Below are 22259 nucleotides of genomic sequence, written 5' to 3' on the forward strand. Positions count from 1 at the left end.
CGAACATTAAGTTGGTAATGTGGTGGTGCTCCATCCTGCTGAAACCATATCGTATTCGCTGGAACTTGAGGGTTTCCTGGATCAGGATATAAATTTGCTAACTTTGGAATGATATCATTTTGAAGTAGTGCCAAATATTTGTTGCCATTCAAGTTGCCCTTAATGAAAAAGGGACCAATGATATTGTTTCCTACAATCCCTGCCCAAACATTAACCTTTTGAGGGTATCGAGTGTGTTCTTCTCTCATCCAGTGAGGATTTTCCGTGGCCCAGTAGCGGCAATTTTGCCGATTAGCATGACCGTTATGTGAAAAAGTACACTCATCAGAAAACATAACGTCTTCTAATTGGATAATATTGTTATCCAACATGTCCACCATTTGCTCACAAAAAAAAAACTCCTAATAAAATCGTCTTCCATGAGCTCCTGAGTAGGTATCATCTTATAGGGATGCAATTTATTTTCTTTTAATATGTTTACTATCGATGTATGGCTAACATTGAATGTAGTGAATGCCTGTCTACTCGAGGTATGTGGATTTTCCTGAAACTCAAGCAACACATCTAATTTGAGTTCATTACTCAGTGCATTAGCAGCTGCTTTTTTTATCTGCCTTACAAGACCAAACTCGCGAAACTGCTTCTCTATTTTACTTATAGTTCCTTGGGATATAGACGGAAATTAGGGAATTTCTCATGAAATAGGCGAGTTACTTCCTGTTGTGTTCGGGTTATATCTCCGTAATCAATCATTTGTAAAACTGTTTTTTTATGCATTTCCGTTAATCTAACCATTTTTCAGAATTGAATTGAACGAACTTTTTACTTAAATTAAAATACTGACAACTTAAATAAAACAATTTACTAATGCGTGTTAAAATAACGTTGCCACGGAAATTCTTTAAAGTTTTTTAATGGTTACCATCTAAAAACCACATTGCTATGGTTTTTGTTCACTTTCTCATTATCAAGATCTAAACTAGAAATAAGTTTTGAGTATATTTTAGCGAATTTCGGTAACCACATGATTTTAATTTATTTTATCTTAATTAATCTTAATAAACTTGAAAGCTACCACATTTTTGAATGGAGAATGAAAAGACCTTTCAAACGATATATCAGAAGCCTATACTTCCTATTTTAAAAATTGTGGGTTGTACCTGTCATTCTAAGGGGGTTGAAGGTAGGGGTTGCATTTTCACGTTAAAGAATGTCAAGTTATAATTTAAATTTGACGTGTTTCGGGATTTTTTATAAATATGTACAGTAACCTAAATAATGAATTTATTCCATTTGGCTTTTACACACTGTATGTGAAGCTGCCAATGGTTGATTGTTTTCATTTGTGGAAACAACAAATAGGTCTGGGTTGTATTCTCGCCTCCAGGCTGTAGATCGAAAAGTTCCCCGATCTTTAGCGTCAAAGAATAAATAAGTGTCAGCCTCTTCGCTCCAGTTTAGCAGAGCCTCGTCGTTTTGGTCACTGTGCCTATACGTCCAGAATTCATGATTAATGTTGAAGTCTCCAACATAAGCTGAGGGGTGTGGGTGGGCGTGAATAACATGAGGAAGCCACAGGACTGCCGGAAGTTTATAAATATTGCCAACAGTAATTTCGCCAATTTGTATTATAGTAACCGTATGAATGTTATTTATGTCTCATGTAGAACATATAGCTGGATGGTGAGTTGCACCTAATAAATCATAGCCATGAATTCTTCCTCTAGCGAGAATTTGTTCTTTGTTTTCTACATGGGTTTCCTGACTTGCGACCACGTAGATATTATTTTCAATGAGGTACTCACATTTACTTCTACTAATACCTTCTATACCTAATTAGCAGATTCGGATGCTTAGTCCGAGTCCTTTCGTCGCTTGGCCCTGAGAAGGTCCATTTCAATTGTTGGTTGGAGGCATATCTCATAATCGTAATGTGTTATTGCCAAGAGATCTATAGATTCTAGATTGCCTGCTGTCTTGTTCAGCTTTAATAATTTTGTAGTATTACTTAATTACTAACCTAAGTGATATAATGTGATAAAATGTATTTATTTTATATTTTAGGGTTCGGGATGATGTAGAAAGTCTATTTACATTTGTGACATTGATACAAACATTATGTTCTTTATTTATTTTTGCATCCTGCATGTTCGTTGCCTCTATTGTAAGTAAACTTTATATATATATATATATATATATATATATATATATATATATATATATATATATTTACATATATATATATATATATATATATATATATTTATATATATATAATATATATATATATATATATTTATTTTTTATATATTTTTCAAAATTTTAGGTGCCCATGACGTCTCCTGATTTTTTTGCTCAAATGGAATTTTTTAGTTGTGTCCTCGTACAACTGGCTGTGATGTGTTGGTCTGGAAATGAAATTACAACTGCAGTAAGTTCTTCTTTTTTATTCTCAGGCAAGAGACAAAAGTCTCTGGGACTTAATAGTAAGACCATTGTATTGTACCAGGTTCTTCCATTACATTTTATTGGTAAGTCCAATGCTTTCGACGAAAGCAAGCCAGAAGCTTCTTTGCTGGGAGTTTTAAGGGCCTTTTTTGGTTTAATTTTTGTTTGGTCGGTGTATTTCTGCCTTAGGTCACTAGGGGAATCACATTAAATTACAGTGAATCATAAATGATGCGTAAGGCAATATCTTATTTGACTTATATAGGTAATATCTGAAACAGTACTCAATCACTATTTTTGTGGCAGTTTTTATGTCTAGTTCATTGAAGTTTGTCAAATTGGTGGAGGGTCTCCTATTAATACCGTTTATTGGTTTCTTTTTATGTGTTTGTTGTTGTGTTACAGCATGTGTGCAGCTACTTTTGTGCCTCAACCCTTGCAGCCTTTTAAGTGACACAGAACGGTTCTAGGACCAACATGATCTTAAAATGGTAGCTAAACTGCTTTTCTGTACCCTTGTAACTTCTTATACCACGGCACATATATAAAAGTATTATACTGTTTTGTACCAATTAGTTAAGAAGACCAATTACTTACTAGTTTTGATTTAGGTTTTGGGTTTGATTATTTACCGTTAGCATATGTAAATATTCATAAACCTTGCTCTTTTGCGTGTGTAACGCAAAAATTGTCTACTATTGAGCAAGTCCACAAAATTCTTCATTTTGTTGTCTGTTCAAAGATCCATAATTTCTTTGCAGACTTTTATTTGTCAGCAAACCATATTAAATTTCCATTGGAGCAAGATATATCTTGTTTCTTAGATGTTATGACTTTTTTCGTAAAAAATAAATTCTAGTGTCATCATGTTCTGCTATGTAAGATAGGTTTCTCAAAACAGTTCATCGTTTCGTAGCCCTATAGGATTCCTAGTTCTTTATGTTAGCTTAAAGTTAAAAGATATTTTAAGATACTTAACCGCTTTGTCTCTAACTAGTCCCTTTTGAAATAGACTCATCTTACCTAATCTGACCAGCTTTTGTTTCTCTGTGAGGGCTATTAGTTTGGTTTTGGATGAGTTAACAGAAAGATTCTCTTACATACGCCATGTTTCTATGTAATGAAGCTTAATCAGAGAAAAGATGCGTTTTCCTCTAATTAATATTATACTATCATCAAAAACTACTTGTCCTAGTATAAGTCCCAGTACTCGTCCTTAACATTCTTTAGTTACCTTGAAGTTTCTAAAGTACCGAAGCATTCTAGTAATTCACCTGCATGGGGTGCCATTTAATACTTTTTCCATTAGTACACTACTTATACATCTAATAGAAGTATTGTCGATGTCACACTCAATGTTTAAGAATACTACAAGGCTAATTATTTCGAGTGTAAGCTCCTTACGAGTCTTTACATCAGATTGTGTTAGTAGCATTTCTTATCTTCCCTGATTGATAAGCCTATTGAAGTGGATCCTGTGGATTTTTCTTAAACTAATATTCTTTGTATAATCGATTAAGATGTTTTCCACAAAGAGAGATCCTGGAATGGGGAACAAATCCCAGAAGAGTGGTGTATTGGGATCGTTTGCCCGCTACACAAAAAGGGCGATGAATTAGAATGTAGAAACTATAGGGGAATAACCCTCCTTAATACAGCATACAAAATATTTTCGAGTATTTTATATGGTCGCCTGAGTGAATATTCAGAGGAGCTTTTTGGCGAATATCAAAGTGGTTTTAGGCCTGGTCGATCAACAACACACCTATGTAAGATAGGTTTCTCAAAACAGTTCATCGTTTCGTAGCCCTATAGGATTCCTAGTTCTTTATGTTATCTTAAAGTTAGAAGATATTTTAAGATACTTAACCTCGTTGTCTCTAACTAGTCCCTTTCGAAATAGACTCATCTTACCTAATCTGACCAGCTTTCGTCTCTCTGTGAGGGCTACTAGTTTGGTTTTGAATGAGTTAACAAAAAGATTCTCTTACATACGCCATGTCTCTGTGTAATGAAGCTCAATCAGAAAAAAGATGCGTTTTCCTCTAATTAATATTATACTATCATCAACAACTACGTGTCCTAGTATAAGCCCCAGTTATCCATAAGCCCCATCCTCCTTAAAGATATCCTTTAGTTACCTTGAAGTTTCTAAAGTTCCGAAGCATTCTAGTAATTCACCTGTATGGGGTGCCATTTAATATTTTCCCCATTAGTGCACTACTTATACATCTAATAGAAGTATTGTCGATGTCACACTCAATGTTTAAGAATACTACAAGGCTAATTATTTCGAGTGTAAGCTCCTTACGAGTTTTTACATCAGATTGTGTTAGTAGCATTCTTTATCTTCCCTGATTGATAAGCCTATTGGAGTAGATCCTGTGGATTTTCTCAACTAATATTCTTTGTATAATCGATTAAGATGTTTTCCACAAATATAAAACAAATTAGAGTTATAGATTTCTATGATTATGGGTAGGTGTAGCAAATATATTTAATTTCTTAAAATATTTAGATCGCGGATCCCAAAATGTTTTCCAGACCCTCTTTAGGAAGGAGTTTAGGAAATATCTATATTGTTTAAATGTCTTAACCTTATTAAGGGGCTATTTTTTTCTCATCTGAGACTAGAATGCTTTCTACTCCACCAGGTGTTTTAACTTAGCGAGTCATACTGTAATAATGGGGAGTTATCCTGTGAGTCGATAATTGCGGCTTTGCTTTTTACAACCAACTAATAGCCAGATCAATCGTAATAAAGCTCCTTGGGTAGTTTAATATTTTTGAATTCTCTTAAACCCCTCTTAAAAGACACCCAATTAGTCCTTTTGAATCTGTTGGAGGGATACAATCTCGATTATGGTTTGACAAAGCTTATTTAAAAACATATATAACCTGACAAATGTCAGTTAGATATCAAAACCGTAATCCCTAATAAGCGTAGGCTCAGATTTATGAATTATTCGGCTTTTGATTACCATGAGATATATTTATTTCTCTCGTTCAAAACGTCAAGATCAGTTCAAATCACCAAAAATTTAGTCACCGGATCTTGTTCATTTGTACAAGGTTTTTGTATCAGCATGACATTATAGATAGATCATTTTAATTCGCAAGAAAAGTGAGCCAATATTGAAACTATTATTATTATAGTATATACCCTGCCTACAATGTACAAATTTTATCAACAGAAGCATCAATGATAGAACTGGAGAATGAACTACAACACATAAAATGGGATATAATCGGTATAAGTGAAGTTAGGCGTCGAAAAGAAGATCAAATAATACTTAAGTCTGGAAATATGTTCCATTTCAGAGGAAACGAAGATTCATCTGTTAGAGGAGTGGGTTTTTTAATCCATAAAAAATAGGTACCAAACATAATCACAATAAAAAGTATATGTCATTTATCTTATTTTTAAATTAAACCTAAGATACAAACTTAAAATTATACAGACTTACGCACCAACTACAAGCTACCCGGATGAGGAAGTTGATCAATTTTATGAAGATATCAGAGCAGCTATACAAACTTCAAAAACACATTACACATTGATAATTGGAGATTTTAACGCCAAATTGGGATTCAAACAAGATGATGCAGAATCTGCTATGGGAAACTTTGGATTTGGTGAGAGAAATGAGAGAGGTAATAGGCTTCTTGACTTCTTACATCAGGAAAATCTCTTTGTGATGAACTCATTCTTCGGAAAGAATCCCCAACGTAAGTGGACATGGAAGAGTCCGAACCAAAGAACAAAAGATGAGATTGATTTCTTCATATCAAATCGGAAAGATATTGTTCAGGATGTAACAATATTGAATATATTTTCAACAGGGAGCGACCATAGACTAATTAGATTAAAAACCACTTTTAACACTGAAGTTAAAAGAACAAAAATGATCCTCAAAAAGAAAAGTGGAAGGTGGCTGTTCCCAGAAGATATAACACTTTACGAAGAAAATATTAAGACTAGTTTGGATACACACTACTTAGAGAATATCAGCATCAATGAAATGAACAATAATATTACTCAAATATTGAAAGAAGCTCAAAAGAAATACTGTCCTCTTCCTGAAAACAATAACAAAAAATTAAGCCACAACACAAAACATCTTCTAGAGGAAAGAAGAAAACTTAGGGAAAATCAGGATCATAACCAAAATTAACTAAGAATTTTGAATAAGAAAATTAAAAAGGAAGTTAGAAAAGATCTGAGACGCTACAATACGATGGAAATAACTAGAGTAATAGAAGAAAACAAAAGCTTGAAAGTACTTAGACAGAGCATGTTTATTAGAAGAAAAAACGTCCACAAATTAAAAAATGAACAGGGGCAAATCATTGAGGATAGAGTTCAAATTATGAACACGATAGAGAGTTTTTATGGACAACTATACAAAGAACAGCAATGTAACCGGAGTGGATCATTACCAAAGATAATCAATCAGGGATCTGAAATTTTACCGGACGTAACACCCAATGAAGTTCGAAGGTCAGTGCAAGAAATGAAAAACAATAAGTCCCCTGGAGGCGATGAAATAGTGGCAGATGCCTTGAAAGTGGCTGGAAAAAGATTATGGCAGGTCCTTGCCAAACTATTCACTAGATGTTTGCAGGAAGCAATAACACCAACCCAGTGGTATAACGCAGAAGTTATCATACTTCATAAAAAAGGGGATGCTACCGATCTCAGGAATTACAGGCCCATAAGTCTACTTTCACATATTTATAAACTATTTACAAAAATAATTACGAAACGACTAGAAAATAAATTGGAATTTTATCAGCCCATAGAACAGGCGGGTTTTAGAAAAGGCTATGGAACAAACGATTACCTACTGGTAATAAAAAATCTTATAGAAAAATACACTGAATATAATAAACCACTAGCTTTAATATTTGTCGACTATGAAAAGGCTTTCGAAACCGTAAATCAACAAAAAATGTTGGAAGCCTTGACAGAATGCCGAATTGACTATCGGTATATAAATATAATTAAACACATATACCAAAACGCAACAGCCAGTGTTAGAGTGGGAGATCGTCAAACCCAGAAATTTCTGATACAACGTGGAATACGCCAGGGGGACACCATATCGCCGAAACTGTTTACTACGCTTTTGGAATATATATGTAAAAGGGCAAAACTGACCGACAAGGGCATAAACATAAACGGAGAAAAGCTTAGCCATCTAAGGTTTGCAGATGATATTGTACTAATAGCTGATATAATAGATGAGGCCAAAGAACTTTTAAATCAGCTCTACCTTTCCTCGCTAGAAGGGGGATTGAAAATAAATATATCTAAAATCCAGATGATGATAAATCTTGTAGTCAGCGAAGATATATGCGTAGGAACAAGATCCATAGACCAGGTAATGGCCTATAAATACCTAAGTCATGAGATTCGCATAGGAAAAGATAACCAAACCGTTGAGCTTCTCCGTCGTATAAGACTGACTTGGGCAGCCTTCAGCAAGCAGAAACCATATTTTCAAATCGTCTGATATACCAATATGCCTTAAAAGAAAAACGTTTAATCAGTGTGTTTTGCCAGTGTTAACTTACGGTGCGGAAACGTTGACCATGACAAGGAGAACAGTTCAAAAGATCCGTGTATGTCAAAGGGCGATGTTGGGCGTTTCACTACGAGACAAGATCCCAAATCGCCAGCTACGACAAAGAACAGAAGTGGCTGATGCAGTAGAGAGAGTAACAACACGGAAATGGAACTAGGCAGGTCACGTGGCTCGAATGACAGATAATGGATGGACAAAGCGGATACTGGAATGGAGACCAAGAGATGATGCCTACCGAAGCAGAGGTCGTCCACCAACACGTTGGACTGACGATCTAAAACGTTGCCATAGGAATTGGATGCAAGAGGAACAAGATCGAAATAGATGGAAAATTATGAGGGAGATCTAGGTCTAGCAGTGGATAAGCGAAGATTGAATGATGATGATATACCCTGTCAGATTGGCTACATTCAGATTACACTTTTTAAAATTTGCTTGATTAAAAATAAACAAATAATTTTTTTTTAAATTTAAATAAAATAATTTTCTAATGTTAGTAAGAGATTTCATGAACGGATCAATATTTGACTTGATCTATTTATCCTTACTCTTATCAGCATCTGCTAGTGTTTAACGATGGTTTCTTAAAAAAAACATAAAAAATATTTAATAATAAAAGTAGAAACAATAGTTTAAATAAAATATGAACACAAATACAATATTTTTTATTCGTAGGGTTATGATTTTGGCGAGGCTTTATATAATAGCGACTGGTTCTCATGTACTAAAAGGTTTAAAAGCTCTATGGTATTAACTATGATTCGTATGCAACGACCAATTGTTTTGTCCATTGGCAAATTTACACCTCTAACAATTACAACACTAGTAAATGTAAGTATCATATCTATGAACAAGATTTTCTTTGATCGTGAGATTCGTTTATGTGTGATTTAAATTTATATATCAAAATTACTATTAGACGGGTTCCTCGAATAATTTTCTTTAAATCTAAAATAACAAATATCCAAAAAAGTGCCCATAAACAATATAATTGCAATATCCTTTTTTAATAGCACAGAAACTGATTTTAGAACAAACGACGCTAGAACCAGAAACACCAGACATTACCACAAATGAAGAATTTAATGTTAATTAAAGGAAGTTCGTAAAGCAGTAGTAAAGACGCGATACCAAGCCAATTACTGAAATATTGTGGAGCAGCAATGACAGAACAATTAACAAAATTAATTAATAAAATTATAAAACACAATAAAATACCGGAGATATAGAGAAAAAGCGAACTAAAATTACTATTCAAAAATGGAGATAAAAAACAGCCAGAAAACTACAGCGGTATAAACTTGTTAAATACTACCCTAAAACTTACTAATGAATCACAGGATAAGTTTAGCAGGTGAACAACAGCTAATTAGCCTAACAGGTACCTAATAGGTAAAGCAAATTACTGAGAAATCACCAGAGTATAATAGACCAGCATTTCTGTGTCTGATTGACATAAAGAAAGCATTTGACAGAGTAAAACTCAAAGATGTAATCCATCTTCTGTATAATAGAGTAGTTCACCTAAATATTATAAAAACTATTAACAACATATACCAAAACAACAAAATGGAAGTCAAAATAGATGAAAAACGTACAGAAGCCATCAAAATAGGCAGCGAAATAAGACAGGATGATTGTTTAAGCTCTATGCTCCTCAATTTAGTCACGCATTAAATCATCAAATACGTTAACAAAAAAAGAGGATACAAAATGGGGATGAAAGATAGTCTGCAAAGACTAGGCCACAAATTTAACATAAGAGCAAAGGAATTTAATATGACATTCTGATCCCAGAAAACTAATGTAATAGTAATCAGCAAAGAATCAAGCACATCTGAAATAGAAATTGATGGCATTAATATTGAACAAGTAATGGAAATAAAATACCTTGGAGTTACACCGTCAATCTAGGGAGACCTGTACAAAGAAGTGAGAGATCAAGTACAAAAAGCAAATAGATTGTCAGGATGCCTTAATATCACTCTATGGAGAAACAAAAAACTTTAACACTGAGATGAAGTCAAGAATTTATAAAGCCAGAGTAAGACTAATAATGATATATACCTTGGAAACAAGACCCCACACAACCACAACACAAAGGCTACTGGAAACGGCAGAGATGAGAGTACTGCGAACATTACAGGAAATACGCTGAGAGATCAAACAAGAAGTGAAGATATTAAAAAAAAATGTAACGTACAGTAGATAAATGGATGTACACTAAATAAAAAAAAAAGAAATAACCGCATAAGCAGAATGGAGAAGGGGGACCCGTATCATCAAAATAGTAAGAGATAAGTCACCCTCGGCAGAAGAAGTATCGGACGGCCGCACAAAAGATGGAGTGACAACCTTTCATAGAGGTATTAATCCGCCAATGAACAAGCAGAATTGTTTATAAAGAGGAAGAAGACGAAGACGAAGAAGAAGAAACTAAGTTCTTCATTATTAGCGAAAGTAAAGGTTATATAAAGTTCATTAACAAAATATAATTATTATGGGACGAAACTACGACAAGACATAAGAATTTAAAAAAAAATTGATGACGTATTAAGTGGAAAGAAAAAAAATAAAATCTTAAATGAATAGAATGCTATAGAGTTGCTCTCGTCGGGTTATGTTGATAAATGTGTTTACCAAGACGAAGAATATATGAGAATTCCAACAAAAGAGTAGACTACGTTGAGAAAGTTTAAATGAATTTACTTTGAGAGTTTATTTTGACACATATCAAAAAAGCTTGTGGCTTTTACAGCCGATAACCAAAAGAAATCCTTTCATGAGAAGCCACTACAGGATAAAAACGCATATACTACCTAGATTAAAAAGTGGACACCTAGAAGGGAAAGCTGTTTACATATAAATGAAGAGATATTAACAAAATTAAAATTTGAGAGGGACTACTTTACAATTATTGATATTTTTGTTACAAAGGGACATACAAAGGAAAAACTAATATATAGATACCTAATAAATACAAAAAAAAATGTGAGAGTTTATGTAGTAGGCAGAAGTGGGTATTTTAAGTACCTTCCCGCCGGGAAAATCAGCTCAAGGAGATGAATAGTACAATCACATTACACAATAACTTGGTTTTTATTTTAGCTTTGCATGATTTTCCAGCCGCACTGTAATAAAAGGTTTTAACATGCAAAAGGCTCCCTATTAAGTAAAACAATATTTCTTATAGAATATCTTAGTAGTTGACACACAATAATATAAGAACCATCAGTTATTTTTAATACTAATTAATTTAATGTTGTTTCTTTTAGGTCTGCCGAGGATCATTTTCCTATTTTGCTGTATTTAAGAGTGTAAAATAATATTGTTTTAAATTTTATTGAAATTACCAATATTTTAAATGAAATTTTCAAACTCTCTAAAAAAATTAAGTTATACTGTTAATGCACAAAGTCCATTGTAGATCACAAAATAGTATTTGATAAAGATGTTGTAAGCAATAAGAGTATAATTAAAATATCATTCCGGTCCTGGAGATAGTACTGAAATACAGCAACTAAGTCTTCTCCTGAATTAATAATATTTTTCTAAAAATTTAACCAAATATATTTTTTTTAAGTATATCAGTGAAACCAGTATAGTTAGTGTGCTAATTTGTGCTATAAATAATAACAACTGTGAGTAGCATATCTCTAAATATTAACTATTGTATAATACTGTAACCTCAAAACTTAATATCCAAGAGTATCGATAATAAACCACTTTTTGTTCTTACTTTCTGTTCCTACCGACTTTCGAGACATGGCCGTCTCGAGGATCGAGTTGGAGAAGTATGCGGAATAAATTCAAAAATGGATGGAAATCCTGATGGAGAAGCTTTGGCTTCTCACCATACCAACCAACCAAATACATATTCCAGTGCCCTTACTTCTTTCAAATATTTGACCAAAAAGCAAGCTGTTGTTCTCTCTAGTATCAATGACGTCAAAATTCATGAATACATTATTGCTGTGGGAAATTTAGTGCAACCAAAAAATATTCTATTTGCCTCAGGTATCTCAAACAATAGAGTATGTATTTACCTCAACCGTACAAATGTCGTGGATTCCTTACTGCAAGCACATAATTCACTGATATTGAACAATGCAAAAATTGAAATTAGAAAATTAATCACCCCAGCCACAAGACTCGTCATTTCTAATGTCTGCCCTACCATCCCAAACACTTTAATAGAAGATGAACTGAAAAAGCTGGGACTTCAAACAGAATCTAGAATAACTTTTTTGAAAGTAGGCATGCCGGATACTGCATACAGCCATGTTTTAAGCTTTCGCCGCCAAGTGTTTGTTACTCCTGATGATACTATCCTTAATCCAGACTTTGTTACAATTTACTATGACAACACCAACTATTGTATATACTTTACCCTCGACAACTTAAATTGCACTAAGTGTGCAACAAAAGGACATCGAGAAACTGATTGTCCATCAACATGTCAACAAACGATCCTCAACATAAATATCCCATATCAACCATAGACTATAATTCCACAACAACCGCCCCTAATGGATACCGACCACACCAACCTTCAAATTCTTAACACTGAAACCTTAGTATCTGATCAATCATCATTAGAAAAACACACTTTGTACACAGAAAAAACCAATGAAACAAATTTTCCTCCATTAAATACCGAAGTACCTCCCCACACAACCAAAAGACAAATATCTACCTTACCTGATATACAAGAAACATCAACTGCCACAACTCCCTTTGCAAAACCTAAACACATAATGAAACGCCAAAAAGCCTCATCCTCTGATATTACTCAAGAGTTAGAGACCATTAAAAACAAATTTGAGTCTAGGTCCCCAAAATTTCCTTTTGATTTTAATGTTATTTGTGATGCGATACAAAATGGCTTAAACTCAAAAAACCCTAACTCCATTGTAGAAAACTACACAACGGATATGATGTCATTTAAAGATATTCTATTATTTGCACATGATCATATTTTAGACCGCGGTATAAAATCCAAATCAACAAAGCTAAGAAAAAGATTAAAACTCAATATCACTGATTCCTCATCGGATATAGAAAGTGATATCTCTGTTTCTCAGTCACGTATCCAAAATGGCTAATAAATTTATTTTACAATGGAACCTAAACGGATATTACAACAACGTAGAATCTCTTAATATTTTAATGAAAGAATTGTCTCCCCTAGTAATCTGTTTACAGGAAACACGTCTTAAAACTAAAAACTTACATATTAAAAACTATACTAACTTTCTCAAAAATCGCGACACAAAACACGCCAGCGGCGGAGTAGGTATTTTCGTAAAAAATTGTGTAGAAGCAAGAAAAATTCACCTAAACACTAATTTGGAAGCCGTTGCTGTATCTATATCATGCAATATCAACTGCAGACTTATTAACATATGTAACATTTACCTCCCTCATCCAAATGAAAATGTACTTGAAAACTTACAGCGCTTAATCGATGATATTCCTGCTCCCAAACTAATACTTGGTGACTTGAATTGTCATAATATTACATGGGGTAGTATAAAAACAGACAAATGTGGTAGACTTCTTCAGAGATTAATAGATAATCAAAATCTAATATTAATGAATACCGGTAAATCTACTCATTTTAGCTCCCACAGTAGTACTTTTTCTGCCATCGATATTTAGTTGTGTGATCACTCATTAGCTACAAGTTTTCTTGGAATAGTCTTGATTATCTATATAATAGCGATCATTTTCCTCTAACAATTGAAACCATTGGGCATGATCAACCAAATATTCCTGTTTACTAAAAATGGAAATTAAACTCAGCAAACTGAGACTTATATAGAGATTTAATAAATAATTATCTTACGAACTTTATTCTAGAAGATAGCATAGATTCATCATTTCTATACTAAAAGATACTATACTAAAATGCGCTAATATTGCAGTGGGAAAAACAAAACCTTGTAAACGAAAACCAGTACCATGGTGGAATGAAGAAATAGCTTTAGCTATGAAATCTAGCAAACATGCTTTCAATGTTTTAAAAAGACATAAAACAACAGAAAATGTTAACAACTTTAAAAAACTTAGGGCAAAAACCAAATATCTTATTAAGAAAAGTAAAAAAGAAACATGGTCAAATTATGTCTCTACCATAAATGCATCAACACCTATGACTACAATCTGGAATAAAGTACGTACACTAAAAGGTGAACAAAACTCAATTCACATTAACACTCTTTCTTATAAAGACAAATTAATATCTTCCAAACAAGAAATTAGTAAATATTATGTCAGATATATATAAGACAAATTCAAGCAATGCAAACTTCGATCCCGCATTTTTAGATTTCAAAAATAAACGTGAAATGACAGCAATATCTATAGTAGATAGTGATAATCCACTAAATTTTCCCATCACATTTCAAGAATTTGAAGACGCTCTAGATAAATCAAAAAACACTTCATTGGGTCCTGATAATATACCAAAAATATTTATCAAAAACTTGCCATACACAGGAAAATTAATTCTCTTAGACATTTTTAATCACATTTACCTTAATAAAAAAATTCCATCAATCTGGTCTGAATCAACAATTATTTCCATTTTAAAACCTTTCAAATCAAAAACTGACCCTCTTTCCTATAGACCAATTTATCTTACAAATAATACATGCAAACTACTAGAAAAAATTTTAAGTAACAGGTTAATATGGTTTCTTGAAAAAAAAACCGATTATTAAGCCATATCCAAAGCGGTTTCAGAAAAGGCAGATCAACTCATGATGCCTTAGTAGCTATTGACAATATTATATGTGAGTCTTTTAGAAATAACCAGAAAGTAATTACCATATTTTTTGATATAAATAAAGCATTTGATACTGCATGGAGATACAACATTTTACAAACCATGTCTAACTGGGGTATCCAGGGAAATTTTCTTGGTTTTGTAAAACATTTCATGAATAATAGAGTATTCCAAGTACGTGTGAATGGAATTGACTTAGTTGTATATACTAGTAGCTGCAATATTACACTAGCCTCAAAAATTTTGCAATCATGTCTGCATAAACTAGAAGACTGGTCCCAGAAAACTGGTTTTACGTTCTCAGGTGATAAATCTCATTTCATCGTACTCAATAAGAGAAAAACTGATTGCAAAACAACACTTACTCTAAATGGTATCAACCTAAAACAAGTAGAGAGAATTGACTTTCTTGGCCTGAGACTGGACAGTCAGCTAACATGGGCAGAACATATTAAAAAGCTAGTCGTATCCTGCCAATCTAAAATAAATCTCCTTAAAATACTATCAAACCGATCTTGGGGAGCGGACACCCTAAAATTGCTGCATATATACCAATTATTAATCCGAAGTAAACTAGATTATGGTGCAATATGCTATTCAATTGCGAGTAATTATATTCTTAAAAAAGTAGACATTATACAAAACACATGTTTAACACTTATTCTGGGTGCTTACTATTAGGTTATTATAGATGAATCCCCCTATCAATACGAAGACAACACATTTCTTTATGCCTCGAGACTGTCTTCCAACCCTAATAACACAAACTATCCACTTCTTTACAAAATATATCCATCTGCTCATTGCCATCAACAAATTAAATATCCACCCCTTAAAGAACGTTTAACGAGATATGATTTTGACATATGGAGCAGCTGACACATTCTTATCTTACACAACGAACTATACCTCCCTGGACTATTAATTTTCCCACTATTGATATATCCCTCACGGCCTATCCAAAAAGTACCACAAATCCCATAATCATTAACAAATTATATCAAGAACGGATATCAGAATACACTGGTTATAACAAGATTTTTACTGATGCGTCAAGAACTGAAAAAGGACATGCAGCGGCCTTTATTCTAGGAAAGTCTGAGTCTTTATCTGTTCTTCAGAGCTTAAGGTAAATATATCCAGTACATGCTATCCTGCAACAAATACAATTAGCACTTTATCACCTACAAAACAGACACGTGAACGTTAAATTTCTCTGGGTACCATCACATACAAGTATCGCAGAAAATGAAAAAGTAGATGAATTAGCAAAGAAAGCTGCTACTGATGAGCAAACTGAAATAATGACTACAATTCCATTCAGTGATATCCAGCTCATTATTAAACAGCACTGTGTAAAAAATTGGCAACAAATGTGGAATTCTAATAAGGCTAACCTTAAAAACGTTAAAACTAGGATTGGCACTAAACTACAATTTCCAGAAAACCGACTTAATTATCAACCGACTAAGAATTGGACATACAACGTTAACTCACCAGCATCTCATAACAAAAGAACTACCACCTGAATGTTCCTATTGTGAATGTCCAATAACTGTTCAACATATATTGATTGAATGTCCTCTTTATTCCTACGAAAGAGCCATCAACAACGTAAACATCCGTTTCCCAATGAAACACCCTGTATAAAAGAAAACCAGTATATAATTATACATTTGCAATTAATTTCTAACTATCAAATAAATAAAAAAATTGACACTTTCCAAAAACAATAAATATCAATAAATATGTTACAATAATTCAGTTGATAAAAGCATTCTAAGAATTAAATTTTTCGCGAAAATCCACAAAACAATAGTTTGAACTGCTTAATTTTTTTCAAGATATTATTCAGAAGTAAGACATAAAATCTTTTATTACATAGTCTACAATTTTCTTGACGTTGATGAAGCTATACTTACAATATCCGCTCTATCATAAATCAATTAGTCTTGACTTTTTGATCAGATTTCTCACTTATTTATTTAAATCCACAAGTCATTTTGGTGACTTTCCCACGACCTGAAGTAATAAAATATTTAGACAATTTGACCATATATAAAGAGAAAATTGTCACTTGCACTATCAATATGTACGATTATTTAGTGAAAATTTGAACAAATTGTAAGTACATGTTAAATGTTTATGATAACTTGCAGCAAACACTTTGTATATTTTTATAAAATTGTATTAAAGGATAGTCAGTTATCCTCTATTTGAAAATATTGATAGCACAGATTTTATTTCACAGCTGATAATCCTTAACGTAATGTCATAAATCAGTAACGAAGAATTTTAAAATGATTAGAAATTTCCAATAATTTTAATAAATAAACAATAGGTATAGTATTTCACTCAGAATGTCTCAGAGTTTATCTACATGTATTTAAATTGTTAAATAATAATCCAGTCGTCAGATATTTGATCTCTAAAACACCACAAACCAGCTAAATTTTGCTGAGAAAGTCAATTTGGGATCCCAAAAAAGGTGCAAAAAGGTTTGCCACTTATAACTCACCGCCTTCCCAATAAAACCCCTCTCGTAGAGGGGGAAAACGTAAAACGGAAAATGTTGAAATAAAACTGTAGCTGAAATAATTTTTAACAAAAATATTTATAAGCACTTTTTGTGTAGAATAAACCATTCTCTCAGAAACAATGCTTGAAGCGACAGGCGATTTTGAATAACAATTATGCGTACGAAATAATTTTTTAAATAAAATTTTTATCAACTCGACGATAAAAAAGCCATATACTTTAATAAGAGTGGCCCTTCGACAAAACTAAATATTCTTTTTAAAAGCGAAGACAGCAGCTTTCGTTTGCAATTTTTGCATTTTATTGCAAATAAAATCAGTGTCTATAAAGCTCTTAACCCTGTACTGCCCAATTTTTTTTAACTGCCAAAAAAATTTCTACTGTTATATACTTCCAGGATAGAATCAAATTAAAACGTTTTTAAGATTTTTTTTAATTCTTTGTTTCCTTTATTTTAATAGGATTTGTGACAATGGGAAAAAATAATTACTATTTTATTGGAAATAAGCCACAATTGAAGGTTAAAATAAGTTTATTGACGTTTCAACTTCCACTTCGGAAATCGTTCTTAAAATAAAAACATTCATAAATTTATTAAATCAACACACCTCGGAGCAATAGCACCTCGCTGAACTGAATATTCATGACTCTCTTATTTAGCTTGTTATATCCCCTTTACATGCAGCCATTGATGCTGATACTCGCGTTGCCCACTGTCTCCTGTCCGAAATAATTCCACGGCAGCATTAAAGGCAAATGAATGTTTACATACAGCTACCACAGTGCTGCATCAGTGTACCATCAGCAATGGAGGGCATAGAAATTACTGCGGCGACAGCTCTGTGTGTTTTAAGTTTACAAGTAGAAGAAAAAACGTCGATATCAAAAGTCTTTTATTTGGATAATAATCTAAAAATGGCTTCATACATTTTTTTACAGACGAAATATGACCAACTTTTTGAATGAACTGACTTTTGAGGAATCTGGAGAATTTTTTAACTTTTACAGAATCTCACGCATAGATTTTGAATTGTTGCTTCGGAAAATTGAGCCCATGATTAAAAAACAGACTAAAATAAGAATTTCAATACCACCAAAAATAAGCTTGGCAATAACATTAAGTTATTTGGCCACTGGGGATAGTTACCAAAGTTTGCATTATTTATTTAAAGTATCATCACCAGCAATTTCGCTGATTGTGCCGGAAGTTTGTAAAGCAATTAATATCGTTTTTAAGACCAAATTTAAATTTAAAGAACAAACCGCAATCCCACAACAATCTCTCACTAGCATACCATAGTTAACGCACTCAACCCTAGTTAACGAAAAATTTACCAAACAATAAACAAATAAGTCCGTGTACCGATAGGACAGCGAGCAGCATGTAAACAGTCACTGTCACTCGCACTGCAAGTTCTTTGATTTCCGCCAAAAAACCGCCAAGGAATGGAGTGTACGACAGCGTCAGTAGCATGAGTAATGGCAGCGCGAGCGACCCATTTACATGCTCAAGCTATCAACTTCCCTGCTCAATTCCCTGCTCATTGCCGCGGATGTGAGCCACATGTAAAGGGGGTATTAGACTATACTCTATGATAGTCTGATATTCTCAGATTATTCACTCGGTCTTTAGCGGTAGACGTAAGGCCAAAATATCAAGAAATAGGTCCTGCTGGAAAGTCGATTTATTTTTGCTCTGCTTGTTTTGACTTAAGAATGCTCTCCATATACAGAAAACGTGTATACAGAGTGTCCAGAAACTTTCCTCACAAACGAAGACAGAAGACACCTCAGATAATTTTAAGACAATTTAACCCAATTCACCTAGTCCGAAAATGGTTCCTAAGGGAGCTAAAGCTCTTTTAAGATGGCGCCTTGTAATAAGTTTTTTTTAATACCTCCAGAACGTTTTTATTTAGAAAAAAGAAAACGGGTGCGATTATTTATCCACTTTTTTATCTACATTTTTACTAATTAGGAATACGCTGATATGCTTTAGGTTATTGCAAAATGAGAGGTAACGCTTGAGCTTGATAATCCCACCGTTGTTCAAGAATTTAATAATCAGCATAGGTTTAGCATAAATGTCTGGATAGGAGTAGTTAACGATTATCTACTTGGTGCTGTGGAATTGCCTGGTCGTTTAAATGGTGCTAATTATTTACATTTTCTATAAAATGTTTTACCTGATTCGTTAGATGATGTTTATGGTTTCTACATGACGGCTGTCCGGCCTACTTTAGCAGGAATGTACCAGACTTTCTTGATAATTACTACGAAGACTACTGGATTGGAAGAGGCGGTCCAGTTGCTTGGCCAACAAGGTTGCCGAACTTTGATCATTGCGATTATTGTGTTTGGAGATACATAAAAGCATTTTTTTATTCCGTTCCGATACAAAATCGTGCACAACTATGGCTAAAGATACAAGATGTGTTGCCGAGAGGCGTGGAGGGCGCCAGATTGGCCTGTCTCCTGCTCTACGGGCTTTTTTCGGTCCGTAGAATTGGACCTATATGTTCCACGAGTGTCCACCATTCTTCTCTTAACAATTCGTGTAGCTAGAGATTATATTATTGGAGATATGGAGGAATCGTTTATGTTTCCGTTTGAAACTGTCACAATTCCGTTCGTCTGTAGTTTGTAGTGCGTGATTACTTCGGTATAATGCCACAATAAACCTCAGACACAAAGAAAAAATAGAAATGCAAATATTTCAAAGCGTATGGTCTTGTAGGGAGAGATATCGCAATGAATATATTTAAAACAATGTAAATGCAATGATAAAATAGTAAAAATGGGATACACCGAGCGTGTGATCTCCTAAGAGAAATATCGCAACGAATATATTCAACAGATAAAATAAAATAGCAATAATAAAATAGCAGATGAGAATATATTCAAGCGTATGATCCACGAGGAGAAATATCGCAACAAATGTATTCGACAGATCAAAACTGCTATAATAATATAGCAAATAAAATATCAATATAAATCAACAGCAAATAAGGTAAATAAAAAGGCAGATTCTAGGTGGATGACTAGCACCGAACCTACAGTCTTAAATACGAGGGTGAGCTCGAACTGGCCGACTACAGAAAATCCACCTTCTTTTATACAAGACATTCCTTTGTCTTGAGGAATTATGACGTATGAAAGTGGACTTTCCGTAAAATCGACCAATGGGAAATTAAAATTGCTCAAAAGTTGGAATAACCCTTATTCCAACCAATGAACAAATTTCCCGTGTTTGGAGATGTTTTCCGCACGCCGATTGGTCAGTTAATGCGAACGTATGAGAACAGATGCTTGCAACGAATTTATAAATAACTATGGAATTTTTGCAAGAATTCAGCGTTGTCTAAGCAAAACCGCAAATTTATGCATAGAGACTAATGACCATTAATATCGAGCATCTTTTGTAACTATGTACTTTTAATACTTGTTTTTTTGTGTTAGTTTAGTTTCAACGTAATAAATAGTTTGTTTTTAAAACCCTTTAAATAAAATTGAAACAAAAGGTAATTTATAAAATTAATTAAGGTACCTATTAATATAACTTTGATGACGAAAAAACGAAAAATTTTCAAATCGATATTTCTAGAAAATGGTGTATCCTACCGACTTAAGGTAAGAGTGCTTTTTAGTACTAGAATACCTAAAAATTTATTAATCTAGTATAGCGAATGCTTAAAAGTTAAAGACAAAAAAGTTATGGGTTCAAATAACCGTTGAACTATCCAAAACAAACGCCCATGACCGGTATATTTTATTTCACGAAAAATGGTTGAGTGCTTAATGATTGCAATAAAATCCGACCGCAAGTACCCCAGCATAGTCAACATTAGTTGAGCAGGTAAGTATTCAGGTAAAATTGAAGCTACTGTGGAGTGTCGTTATCTTGTTTGTATAATAAATTCCTGGTAATATAAAAACGATTAAAAAATCGTATAAAATTATAAAAACGATTAGAATACATTTTATTTCATAAAGTTGTAAACATTTTAACAGTGAGTTTCATTATCAATGGTCGATCTTTTAATGACCACAATAAATTTGTTGATCGTTAAGTATGTCCTGGAATAATTATACAGGTTCCCTCTATTCTGTATAATTTGTAAAAGTATATAAAACCGATGAGAAATCTTTAAATATACCGCACCCTTAGTATTAAAAGGGCACATCTCGAAAATCGTTACTTTTGGGAAAACGAGATTAAAGATTAAGCAACTTCATCATTTTCATTTACTCACCTATAACATTTTTATTTAAAAAGACAGATAAATAAAAATCTAGGTATACAATTTACAGTATTTGTACTCTATAATGGATAATCGAAATATTAAAAAAAAAATAATTTAATTAAAAAAAAACGTTTCAAAAAATCTCTCCCAAGATAGGCCCCTCTCCCACTAATTTTCTTTAAACTTTGAAGGCATCTTACGAATTAAGCCTTTTAATGAATCAATATACACTATGTTTTTAAGTTACAAATCTAAATATGGCTGTGTAATAATAATGTTTAACTACTTTCAATGATAAAAGTGCCTCTTGTAAAGGAATTAATAAAACATTAAATCGTAAAAGATTAACAAAAAATAACTTTATTCTCAAAAACCAAGAAGTAATAGGCATATAGCATACAAATCCAATAACAAAAACTATAACACTCTTTTTGGGGCAGTCATATAAAAAAAACCAGAATTGTCTTAACGCTTATAATGTAACACAAAACTAAAATAGTTCTCACAAAAAATTACTGAATTTACTAGACAAAAAAATTAACAAATTTTCTTAACATAAAATCATTCTTCTTTTGTGCGAGCGCTTAAGATCTATCATATTCATTTTTTACAATCAGTTGTGTTTGAATAGAATAGAATAGCTAACTACTA

The 22259-nt window shown here is 33.0% G+C and overlaps 1 protein-coding gene across 1 annotated transcript in view; it reads left to right on the plus strand.

The window, feature by feature from the left end:
- LOC140446616 (uncharacterized) overlaps window positions 1–22259 on the plus strand; it is a 61819-nt gene that overhangs the window by 15312 nt on the left and 24248 nt on the right. The window contains 5 exon segments of the mRNA XM_072539194.1: window positions 2065–2164; window positions 2327–2431; window positions 8712–8867; window positions 11312–11353; window positions 12539–13124. Coding sequence (XP_072395295.1) covers window positions 2065–2164; window positions 2327–2431; window positions 8712–8867; window positions 11312–11353; window positions 12539–13124 — 989 coding nt within the window.

This window comes from Diabrotica undecimpunctata, chromosome 7, assembly GCF_040954645.1.
Source record: "Diabrotica undecimpunctata isolate CICGRU chromosome 7, icDiaUnde3, whole genome shotgun sequence".
Classification (NCBI taxonomy): Eukaryota; Metazoa; Arthropoda; class Insecta; order Coleoptera; family Chrysomelidae; genus Diabrotica; species Diabrotica undecimpunctata.